Source organism: Canis lupus, chromosome 11 (genome assembly GCF_003254725.2).
Source record: "Canis lupus dingo isolate Sandy chromosome 11, ASM325472v2, whole genome shotgun sequence".
In the NCBI taxonomy this organism is placed as follows: domain Eukaryota; kingdom Metazoa; phylum Chordata; class Mammalia; order Carnivora; family Canidae; genus Canis; species Canis lupus.
In genome coordinates this window covers 1,832,473-1,845,593 of record NC_064253.1, presented here as the reverse complement: position 1 = coordinate 1,845,593, position 13,121 = coordinate 1,832,473, and the positions used below count along the sequence as shown (strand labels likewise).

The 13,121-nt window shown below is 40.4% G+C and overlaps 1 protein-coding gene across 3 annotated transcripts in view; it reads right to left on the bottom strand.

Moving 5' to 3' along the window:
- RNF130 (ring finger protein 130) overlaps nt 1-13,121 on the bottom strand; it is a 143,567-nt gene that overhangs the window by 75,800 nt on the left and 54,646 nt on the right. For all 3 annotated transcript variants that reach the window (XM_025446786.3, XM_025446785.3, XM_025446787.3), the window contains exon 3: nt 6,370-6,620. In XM_025446786.3, coding sequence (XP_025302571.1) covers nt 6,370-6,620 — 251 coding nt within the window. The remainder of the gene's footprint in view (nt 1-6,369; nt 6,621-13,121) is intronic.

Sequence of the window (13,121 nt, the reverse complement as noted above, 5' to 3'; positions counted from 1 at the left end):
CGCCCTCCTCAGGGACTTCGAGACTGGAGGAATGCAGGGTGGAATGCCTGTACCCATCCTACTCTAGCTGCATCCCTTTTTCCATGGTGGCTTCAAAGGGGCCCAGCAGAAAGGTGATCTTTCCACCCCACCTTCTTGCAGAAGCAAGCTCCATGTACCGATCTAATTGACATCTACAGAATATCCTGCCCAACAACAGATTGTGCATTTTGTCCAACTGCCCATATTATATTCACCAAGACAGATGACATGCTAGGTAATAAAACAAGCCTCAACACATCTAAAAGAACTGAAATCATACAGAGTATTTTTCTAATGATAATGGAACCAAAATAGAAATCAGGAATACTAAGATAACTGCAGAATCTCCAAACTCCTGGAAAGTGAACACATGGGTCAAAGAGGAAGTTTCAAAAGAAAAAATTACATAAAACTGAACAAAAATGAAAATACAGGATATCAAAGTATATGGGACACAGTTAACATAGTCCTAAGAAACTCAGAGCACTAAAGGCTTACGTCAGAAAGAAGAAAGGTGTCAAATAGATAAATCTAAGTTCCCATCTTTAAAAATGAAATAAAAGGGGATGCCTGGGTGGCTCAGCGGTTGAGCATCTGCCTTTGGCTCGGGTCATGATCCTGGGGTTCTGGGATCGAGTTCTGCATTGGGCTCCCTGTGGGGAGCCCGCTTCTTCCTCTGCCTATGTCTCTGCCTCTCTCTGTGCGTGTCTCATGAATAAATAAATAAAATCTTAAAAAATAAAAAAAGAAATAAAAGAGGCACCTGGGTGGCTTAGTCTGTTAAGCATCTGCCTTAAGCTCAGGTCATGATCTCAGGGTCCTGGGATCAAGCCCCATGTTGGGCTCCCCACACAGTGGGGAATCTGCTTCTCCCCCTCCTCTCTGCTTGTGTCCTCTCTCCTTATCTGTCACTATTTCTGTCTCTCTCTCAAATAAATAAATAAAATCTTTTAAAAAATGAAATAAAAAAATGGTTCTTCGAAAAATATCAGTAAAATGGAGAAGTTTCTAGCAAGACTGACAAAAATAAAAAAAAAGATATAAATCATTAAAATCAGAAACAGGAATATCACCACACTGTAGCATTACAAGAACAACTTAATGCTCATAGATTTGACACCTAAAAAACGAGCCAATTAAAAAAATAAAAAAATTTAAAAAATGAGCCAATTGCTCAGAAACCACAAATTACCAAATTCCGTCTCTCTCACAAAATTAGACACAAAGGTCCTAAACAAAATTAATCAGCCAAATACAGCAATGTACAAAAAATTATATACCACAACAAACTGGGATTTATTACAGGCACGTGGGTCTGGTTCAACACTAGAAAAATCCATGACTGCAATCTACCATAGTGGGCAGCCCTGGTGGCCCAGCGGTTTAGTGCCGCCTTCAGCCCAGGGTGGGATCCTGGAGACCCGGGATCGAATCCCACATCAGGCTCCCTGCATGGAGCCTGCTTCTCCCTCTGCCTGTGTCTCTGCCTCTCTGTGTGTGTGTCTCTCATGAATAAATAAATAAAATATTTTTAAAAATCTACCATGGCAACAGGATAAAGAAGAAAACAAAAAAAATCATATGATCATGTCAACTGACACAAGAAACGTAACAAAATTGAACTAGAAACACAGAAGACCTTCCTTAAGTTGGTAAGAAACATCTACAAAACATGACAGCTAAAACATATTTAATGATGAAATTCTTTCCTCTAAGACCGGGTACCAGCAAGGATGCCCACTCTCACCACTGAACTCTCATGCCCGCCCATTCAACACAGCACTGAAAATCTAGCCACTACAATTAAGGCAAAACAAACAAAACAAAAACAAGGGCAGTGAGACTGGAAAGAAGTTCCTATTTGCAGATAACATGATTGTCTATACAGAAAATCCCAAGCAGTCTACAGAGAGTTTATCAAGACTGCAAAATAAAAAGTCAGCATACAATACTGAATCACATTTTGATCTACTAACAGTGGACATATGGAACTTGAAGAAACTAAAAACACATTTGCAGTCCATTTACATTATATTATCACTCACAGTCACTCCAATGTGTACAGGATCTGTATGCTAAAAACTATAAAATGTTGATGAAAGGAATGACCCAAATAAGTTGAAAAATATTACAAGTTCATGGACTGGAAGATTCAACACAGTAAATATATCAGTTCTCCCCAAACGGATCTATAGTTTATTTATTTTTTAAAAGATTTTATTTATTCATAAGAAACACAGAGAGGCAGAGACACAAGTATAGGGAGAGGCAAGCTCCATGCAGGGAGCCCAATGTGGGACTCAATCCCCAGACCCAAGAACATACCCTGAGCTGAAGGCAGACGCTCAACTGCTGAGCCTTCCAGGCATCCCTGATCTATAGTTTAATGTGTTCATATAAAAATCCCAGCAGGGTTTTGTGTGGTGTTTTTTTTTTCTTTTTTGGTAGAGATACAGGCAAACTTATTCTAAAATTTACATGGAAAGACTCTAGGACCTAGAATAGATAAAAGAATCTTGAAACATAAGAATCAAATAGGAGGAATCACTCTACCCAATAGTGTGGTTACAGTCATCAAAGCAGTGAGGGATGGGCAGAGGGATAAAACCATACTTCAGTGGAATGGAACAGAAAACCCAGAAACAGAGCCATAGAAAAATGCCCAATTTGGGGGGGGGGGGGGGGAGAAAAGAAAAAGAAAGAAAAAGAAAAAAGAATCTTAACCCAAATATCTCATTTATACAAAAATTAACTCAAAATGGATTATGGACTTCAACATAAGAGGTAGAAGTATATAACTTCTAGGAAAAAAAAAGGTCTTTGGAATATAGGGCTAGGCAAAAATGTTTTTAGAGTTGCAGCAAAAGTAAAGTTGAAAGACCTCATCAAAATTAAAAATGTTTGCTCTTCAAAGACCCTGTTAAGAGGTTGAAAAGACTAGATACAAACTGGGAAAAAATATTTGCAGACCACAATTCTGACAAAGGCTTGCATCTGGAATGTAACAACTCTTAAAACTCAATGATTAAAAAAAACAAAAAAACCCAAAAACAACCCAGGTAGGAAATGAGTAAAAGCCATGAACGGACATTTCACTAAGAGGATATACAGATGGCAAAAAAGCACATGAAAAGATGTTCCACATCAGCAGCCATGAGAGGAATGCAAATGAAAACCACAGAAGAGATGTGACTACACACCTAAAATATAAAAAAATATTGACGATAACACATGCCATCAAGGATGCAGAGGAACTGGGTCAGGAATATGTATCTAATGCAAATGTGGAATACTACAGCCACTTGGGGAAAAGGTATGGCAGTTTCTTACAGACTTTTATATATGCTTACCGTAATAATAGAAATATCTATTTCATTCTTGAACTTTTACCAAAGGCAAATGCAAACTCAGGTTAACACAAACATCTTTAACAAATGTTCATAGCCACTTTAAAACAGCCAAAACATTGAAACAATCTGGTTCACAAAACTGTGGAACCACCAAGCTACAGAATTCTACTCAGCACTAAAAACGAATGAGCTACCAATACATACAACTTGGAAGGCTCTCAAGGGAGTTGTGTTAGGCGAAGACACCCAAACTCTAGAGGTCAAGTACTATATAATTCCATTTCAACAGCTTTCCTGAAATGACAGAACTGTAGAGTGGGGAACAGATCAGTGGTGACAGGAGCTAGGCAGGCGGTAGAAGGAAGGTGCCTAGGACAGAAGAACAGTACAAAGGATCCTGGTGGGGAACTGCTCTGTGTCTTGACTGTGGTGACCTAACACTGTATAGAACTACACACATGCCTGCACAAGTACAGATCAAACTGGAGAAATCTGAAAAAGATCAGTAGCTTGTATCCAAGTCAATATCCGGCTTGTAATATATACTATAGTTAAGTAAGGCTTTACCCCTGGTGGAAAATGCATAAAGGGGATCTGGGATCTCCTTGTTATTTCTTACAAATGCACATGAATGTACAATTATCTCAAAATAAAAAGTTTAACAAATGTAAAGGGCTGGTATTCCTGAAAAGATGCATATAGCCTGGATCTAAGAGTGAAGGAACATTGGATATCAGAGAAACTCAAATACAAAACTATTAGTTTGGATTCTTCAAAAATGTCAACGCCATGAAACAGATTAAAAGACACATGACAGGGGTACCTGGCTAGCTCAGTCGGTAGCACAAGCAACTCTTTATCTTAGGGTTGTGAATTCAAGTCCCATGTTGGGTGCAGAACTTGTTTAAAAAAAAAGAAAAAGAAAAAAGAAAAGACAAGGCGACTGAATGCAACGAACAATGTTTGGATCAATCCAGGGTTTGCTTTGCTATAGAGGACATTATTAAGACAATTTTTTTTTTTTTAATTTAGTAGGCTCAATGCCCAATGAGGGGTTTGAACTCATGACCCTGACATCAAGACCTGCAAGCTCTCCCAACTGAGCCAGCCAAGGTGCCCCTATTATTAAGACAATTTTACGAAACTTAGAAAAGGTCTATAGATCAGTTATTGTTATCAGTGTTAACTTTCTGATTTTGAAAATCATACTGTGATTATGTAAGAAATGTTCTTCTGTTGCTTTTTAAAAATACACAATAAGGTATTTAAAGGGGCATATCACAAATTTACTCTCAAATGGTTAAAAAAAGTATATATACATAGAAAAGTTAACAGTTGAAGAATCTAGGTAAGGGAATACTTTATACTATTCTCACAGCTTCTCTAGAAAATTATAAATAATAAAAATTGTCATAAAAATTTAAAGGTATACAGAATACTGCACAGAGTGTGGCACATAAATGTGCAATAAACTACAGTTTTCAGATATTTTATACCTTTTATCAGATGAAGAAACAGGTTAAGAAATGAAATAAATGGTCTAAGAAAGACTATGGCAAACTGGTGATAAGGTCAGGATTTGAACTTAGATCTGTTCCACAGCAGCATCTGTGCTTTCACTAGAATGAGGAAGGCTGAAAATTTTGACTCTCCCACAGGTGTCTTGATGTACTCTGTTTATAAGGAGAGGATGGCATTGCATAAAGACTGGCTTCAAGCCACTCTCTAAGCAGTTCCCTTGCTAGTTTCCTACCAGAGAAACCTTGGACTGGGACTGGGACCTCACAGCTTCAACCCTGTCCCCCAGGTGCACTTTGTCTAGAGCATGTCAAACAAACTGATAAGATTACCGCCTGCAGGCCCTCCACTATAGGGCAGCACACCGTCTTGTCTTTCCTTGGTCTTTATTCACTGATCTGAAATCCACTGAACATTCAGTCTGCGCTCATCAATGGAAGTTCTAGGACAACCAGATAACTTTCTCCTATAGGTCCTCCTCCACACCTCACCATCACCCCATGGCCAGGGTTAAACAGGGTAGGTGGTTTTTAATTGAATTATTTTTTCTGAATAGATAATACACATGGGACAAAAGTACTTGAAGTTTCCCTCCCTCCACTTCCCAGCTCCCCTCCCCACGGACAATGAATGCTTCAGCTCAAAAATGCAACTCCATGATATTTATCCAAGGCACTAGCATTAGCTAGATTGTACTGTGATACTAAGCTGACCATTTACCTCGGATATTCCCAAGTGATCATTGTAAATTTAAATTCTAAGTTTAGGCATTTAAAAAAATCCTGAAAATAACATGAATAAGTAGATTTTCAACCTACTGACATGACTGAGGGTCACCGCTTTCTTCTTCTTCTTTCTTCTTTCTTTCTTTCTTTCTCTTTCTTTCTCTTCTTCTTCTTTAATTTTTTTTTTCATTTATTTATGATAGTCACAGAGAGAGAGAGAGGCAGAGACATAGGCAGAGGGAGAAGTAGGCTCCATGCACTGGGAGCCTGACGTGGGATTAGATCCCGGGTCTCCAGGATCGTGCCCTGGGCCAAAGGCAGGCGCTAAACCGCTGCGCCACCCAGGGATCCCCTTCTTCCTTCTTTTCTTCTTTCTTCTTTCTTTCTTCTTCTTCTTCTTTCTTCTTCTTTCTTCTTCTTCTTCTTCCTCCTCCTCCTCCCCTTCTCCTTCCCCTTCTTCTTCTTCTTCTTTTAAAGATTTTATTTATTTATTCATGTGAGACACGGGGTGGGGGGGCGGGGGCGGGCAGAGATACAGGCAGAGGGAGAAGCAGTCTCCATGCAGAGAGCCTGACATGGGACTCGATCCCAGGTCTCCGGATCATGCCCTGGACTGAAGGCGGTGCTAAACCGCTGAGCCACCCAGGCTGCCCCACCACTTTCTTCTTAAGTGAAAAACTGCATTATTTATGACAATAGACATCTCCGAATTATGGTTGGTAAGCATGGATCATTAGAGAGTGCTAGGAGCTCACCTGGTTCCTGTCGCGTGCGTTCGTGTACCTGATCTTCTGAATGAAGTAGAATATGAGCCACGCGGAAGAAATAATCATCAGAACAATAAAGGATATTGACACGAAGACTAGAGAGCCACGGCTGAAGTTCTTTGGCGGCATTCGTGTTCCAACAGCTATTGTCATTTGTACAGAGATGTTTTTCTCCAGATAACTCAAAATATCCTTACCCCTCAATTCTGTAATCATGACAGCAATAATATCTCCAGTGCCTGTAATGTAAAATAAACACAGACACTCAAGTGACCTTTAAAATTTATAGGAACATCAAACATATAAACCGCTACAAGTTTTGCTAATGGCATGGGTCTGCAGATTCGACTTTTCAATGCGATGAGTCTGCAGTTGGGTATGCTGGCACCAAGTAGAAACAAGAATCTGTAGTATATTACTTAAGATACAGACAAAATGTAAAAGGATTGCAATGGCAAGAGCCATATAACTAGGCATACAACTAAATTTAAAAAATTGATTATTGTATCAGCCAAATGTGGCAACAGATAGTATAAAACATATTATACAACAACATAATGTGATAAAATAATGGCAGGTCTTTAGTAAAACCTTTTCCATCTTGAAATGCTCCTTAGAAAGTCTCAGCTCCATAAGAAAAGAACAGCGCTAAGTATTTATAGAACAAAAAAATAGTTCAAAAAGCACTAGTATTTATAGTACAAAAATTGGTACTTTTGGTACTACTCACTCGTTTTTAGAAATATTTATGGAGCACCTATTGTGTATATAGAACTAGTATAGGGAAGAGAAAGAAGTATAGGATATTATAATATCACTGATGTGACACAAACCTGGTAACAGAGCTGCAAAAGCCAAATGCCTGCTGGTGGTAACCTCTGTTTTTTTTTTTTTTTTTTTTGTAACCTCTGTTAATAACAGTGGAGACTAAGTTTGGTCTTCTGTCTAGACCTGATGAGAGGAAGGTTCCTTTCTTGTTTACCCCAGAACCCTTCCGGATATTCAACCCTCCCTGAGACAAATCCAAGCTTCCACACTCTGGGCTAGCTGGGCATCAAAACCCTTCCAGCTTCTAATAGCTGTCCAGACATTCTGCCACAGCCACAGACTATTTAATATTTAAGGTAATTATCAGGATGTTAAGTTGCTCTTTGAGTCATCTACTACTTTCACTTATGTGATTTCCAAGAGGAGTAATACAGTTACTCTCTGTTCTGTGGAGCACAAAATTACTATTCCTTTCCTCCTCCACAAAGGGAAGTCATTTTCCATTTCCTTTACAGGAAAAAGGGCAGCTGTCTTACTCCAATCAAGCTGCCAACGATCCTCCTTTCTAAGGATCCTCCTTTCTAAGCTGAGGCTGGTGGCAACGTGCAACTTCTAGCACACTTCAAAGCAAAGACTAATAAGACTCTGCGGGTTGGAGGAAGGAGAATAAACATTTTATTTCAGGAAAGAGAAAATTAAAACTATTTATTCAAATTTGAATAAGGTCTGCACATTAATGTAAACCCCCAAAGCCAAACAAACAAATACCCACAACCTGCCTTTTCAAAGGCTTTTTCAATGAGTAATACTACTAAGGATCTGGTTTACATGTTTACATATTTAACTAAAAAGAACCACCCTTGTTCTCCCATGCAGTCAAAAGGCCTCAGGTAACTGAAAAGAAATTTAATAATTAAGTTTCATGAAGCATTTAACCCAATGGAACATACACCTTTTATATTACCTTATTCAAAATTGTCCCAGACATTTTATCAGAATACAGATTCAAAAAAAATCCTAAAAACAAAAAGAAAACTGCAAAATTAAAGCAAGCAACAAAATTAACATCTTGTTTACCTTTCTGAAGTAAAAGTTCTGGTCAGTAAGTTACAGAAAATCATAAAATAATGCAAAATCATTTAAAATTTGCCATTCAGAAATCTTAGGTCTGTGCTTTTAAAATGCTGTTCAACAGGCAGTGGTGTGCGGTGTTAGGTACCAGGCACGGCTATAAAGTAACTGAGACGGATCCCACAACCGACACATGACAATCAGTCTCATTGCTTTATAATCGCATCAGGTACAAAGAGTTTTAGAAACCAGTTCTGAGGCTTCCTCTTGAAGACTCGAGCTGGAAGAGGAGCAGGGCAAGCTGCACAGGTAGCCAGGGGAAACCGATGCACACAATATCACTTGTTCAAAGAACATTAAGTGAATACCACCTAATTTCAACTGGAAAGCTGTTTGGGAAAAGAAGCATTTAATTATTTCAACCATCCACTCAATGGTATTTATTGAGCACGTACTATGATCAAAGATGATCTAATGTTCACCTTTTTTTGTTTTTTAATTATTTTTTTTAATTTTTTTTGAATTTTATTTATGATAGTCACACACAGAGAGAGAGAGAGAGAGAGAGAGGGAGGCAGAGACACAGGCAGAGGGAGAAGCAGGCTCCATGCACCGGGAGCCCGACGTGGGATTCTATTCCGGGTCTCCAGGATCGCGCCCTGGGCCAAAGGCAGGCGCCAAACTGCTGCGCCACCCAGGGATCCCCACCTTTTTTTGTTTTTAAAGATTTCATTCTTAAGTAAGTGCTACACCCAATGTGGGGCTCGAACTCATAACCCCGAGATTAAGAGTCACCTGCTCTACCGACTGAGCCAGCCAGGCACCCCTTACTCTAATGTTCACTTTTGAAAGTCAGAAAATTTACTTGCTGTGAAATAAGAGAAAACAGATATTATTGGTCTGGCCCGGTTCCTAGCACAAAGCTCCTAAAAACCCTCGGCAATTTCCTAAGTGGTAAGAGCATTAGAAGCATCTTTTGTTCTGATATCTGGTCTTGGATCCTGACACTGAGCTCCCAAATAATTCCTTGAACTTCCTGGGTGACAGGAGAGTCTTCTGTTCTAATGAGGTGACTCTTGGAGGGCCATGAGGAAAAGTCTAGAACTTTAAGCCCATCCACTCCATTCTCTGGGGAAGGGAGAGGAGTTGGACGTTGAGTTAATAGGATCATGTCTATGTGATGAATTCTCCATAAAAACCTATAAGAGTGGGGTCTGGAGAACTTATGTGTTGGTGAACACATGCAGGTGCTGGGACGGTGGCAAGCCAGAGAGCCTCTTTGCACATATCTTACCCCATGCATCTTTGGCTGGCCATTCACCTGTATACTTTATTATAACCTTTATAATAAACCAGTAAATGTGTTTCCTTGAGTTCTGTGAGCCATTCTAACAATGTTTTGGACACTATGAGGGGGTTGTGGGAACCTTGACTGGCTGGTCAGTCAGAAGTACAGGTGACAACCTGGGACTTTTGGTTGGCTTTGAAGTGGAGTGGGGAGGAGGCAGCCTCCTGGGACTGAGCCATTAGCTTGTGGGATCTGATGTGAACTCCAGGTAGACAGGGTTGGAATTCAACTGAATTCTAGGACACTCAGCTGGTATGGCTGAGAATTGCTTCAAATAGGGGAAAGGCCCACATATGGTGGGCCTTGGTGACCAGAAGTATCACAGAACCATTGTGTATGAATAGTACAGGAGACACACAAGAGGGTTTTTTCCTCTTTATACTTGTTCTTGATTATGTGAAAACTGCATTTACCCTCAAAAAGCAAAGGAGAATCCAAATACAATTCAATTAGAAAAAAAGGCTAAACAAAGTAATGAATAAAAGGTACATCCATTTTTAAAGAAAGAGCAAAGGAGAATTTTTTTTTTTTTTAAGTAGGCTCCATGTTGAGCATGGAAACCAACATGGTGCTTGAACTCACAACCCTGAGGTCCTGACCTGGGCTGAGAACAAGAGTCGGACGCTCAACAGACTGAGCTAGCCAGGCGCCCTGAGCCAAAGGAGAAGCGTGAAGGGGTTGGAGAGAGGAGCCCATGCAGGTAGCCTCAGCAGGCTGGTGCAGAGGAAGAGACTGCCAGCAGGACAGGAAAGGAGGCTCAAGCACTGCTCTTCAAGCAGAATGAAGAAGGCTGTCAGAATACTACTCAAGCCACTAGGTTTTTAACCATTTCTGCCTGCAAATCAGTTAGAGAATCTGATGACAGGAGAGCCCTCCTACAAGAAAAGTCCCTATTCTGCTAATTTCAGGGGATGTTCATGGGTCTCCTCACACTCCTAAAGCTGATCTGGGTTCACAGACCCTGATTTAAGGATGCCCCTACCACTTGACTTTTAAAGATCTAAGAAGCCCTGGCCCCGCTTCTGGGGGTGGGAGGTTGGGGGATAGTAATGCCAGAGAAAGTACAAGCTTCAGGATAAAAACAGGGTTAGGTCAGGTAGTGACCGGTAAGAATTAAAGACTTATTAGACTATCATGATGTAAACACTCAAGGAGAGATGACAAATAATATTTGGAGCATCCACCACCACCAACCTGAATCCTAACCCCTTGGCCAACACTGCTAATAAGTCAGACATGGCCTCAGAATCTCACACATTTCAACATGCCCAGCAGCCAGGATTAATTTATCAGAGATGACAAATAAATAAAAATCTACTACAATCCCTACTTTCACTTATTTTCTTAAAACTTTCTCCACTTCTCTTTAACGTGAATCTGTTCTCACCGCTTGAGTCTGGCTACTTTATTCAACAATTCTGTTCTCCTCTCCCACCTCTGCCTTTCTTTAAAAAATTCCTTTTTCTTTTGAGAATTTCCAAACCCCCAGAACAGTTACAAGTTATGTCATTTCCTCCCTAAATACTTCATCATTATCACCTAATCACAAGGACACAATTCATGTATAACATTCAGGAAACTGAAATCTGATACAGAACTGTTGTAACAGAATTCTAGAACTCCCTCTCATGAATTCCTCCAGACCACCACGGGAAGCATGCACCTGCTGACCAACATAGGCCTCCCGGCTTTCACAAGGACAAGTACTTTAGCTCAGCGAGTCCTCCCAGCAAGAAGGTGTTAGAAACCAATACTCGCCTTTTTCCTGGCTCCTGAGGTGGAATCTCAGGGCAAGCCCTGTGCAGCTGGGCAGTGGATACTTTTACCCTAGAGAGGCAGATCCAGGAAGAAAACAAATAAGCTGTCTGAGGCACCAGCCACAAGTGGAGAGAGGTGCTTTTACTGTATGCTGCTTTACCTTTTTACTGTAAGCTTACCATCCTTTTTTTTTTTTAAAGAAAACAACAGGGATCCCTGGGTGGCGCAGCGGTTTGGCGCCTGCCTTTGGCCCGGGGCACGATCCTGGAGACCCGGGATCGAGTCCCACGTCGGGCTCCCTGCATGGAGCCTGCTTCTCCCTCTGACTGTGTCTCTGCCTCTCTCTCTCTCTCTGTGTGACTATCATAAATAAATAAATAAAATCTTTAAAAAAAAAAAAAAAGAAAGAAAACAACATCTCTGTACAAAATCCCATTTTGCAGAGGTTTTAGTCCTTAACAGATGAAGGTGTTCGTTAAGTTCAAATCACCTTTCAAGCTCTTAGATGATCTTAGTAAATCTCCCATAAAAAAAAGTTCAGAGAGATGCTGTATTCCCACATTAAGCATCTGTGGCGATATTTTCATAACTTCTGGTAGGTTACTATCAATGGTGTCAGATTTATTCCTATAGAATTCAATGGCCTATTTTTATATGTAAAACAGAATACTACAAACTTTAGATGAAAGAATTAAAATTGCTTTCAAGTTCTAGAATGGCTGCTGTGGGGGGGTGGGGGGAACAGGTGGGTAGTACCCAGGGATTTTTTTTTTTTCCCCCAGGGATTTTTTGTAACTCTCCATCAGGCTGTACAGATGAACTGCACCCTGAGTGGCTGGGCCTCAGTGAGTCTGCTCATGAATGGCCCGAGGCCCTCTCGACTCTCCCTCCCGTGGCCTCCAGTCCTCCTCAAATGTCTGTCTGTAATACTCTCCCTTCTGCAAATCCAGTACTCACTCTTCTCTTCTTTGACCCCCCTTAAATAACTCAAGGGGGAAAAGAAAAGATATGCTATGTTCTTTTATGAAATGAGTACAGCTTTAATTCTGACAGATGTAGATGACAGGTTGTATCAACTACAACCTCCTGCTGAGACCTGTCAGTGTTTTTCTAAAACCTAATTTGTCATCTCACTCTGTTCAAAGCCTCTGATATTTGAGACAACATGAATGGGCCCAGAGGGTGGTATGCTAAGTGAAATCAGTCAGGCAGAGAGAGACAAATGCCACATGATTTCACTCATATGTGGAATTTAAAAAAACAAATGAGCAAACACACACTAGACTCTTAAATACAAAGGGGTGGAGGTGGGATGGGTGAAATAGGTGAAGGGGATTGAGCTGTACAAGTTCCAGTGATAAAATAAGGGAGGTCATAGAGATGAGAAGTATGGCATACATAGGGAACACACCCAGAACGCTGTAGTAACTCTGTGTGGTGATAGATGACAACTATACTTGTGGTGAGCATAGAGTCATGTATAGAATTGTCAGATCATCATGTTGTACACCCAAAACTAAGATAAGGCTGTATGTCAACCATACTTCAACATCAAATTTAAAAAAAAGAAAAAAAGAAAGAAAGAAAAAGCCTTCATCCCTTAGGTCAACGAAATAAAGTCCAAATTTCTTAACCTGACGTTCAAAGCATTTTGGGAGCCAAATGGGCCTAAAGGTAACAGTCATGTGACAGGAGACACTCTTCGCTGCCCAAATGAAGCTGTTGGTCACACTGACTGAAACAGTGGCTCATCCAATCCAACTGGAATGGAAGCATGACGCCTGGAGGAGGAGAC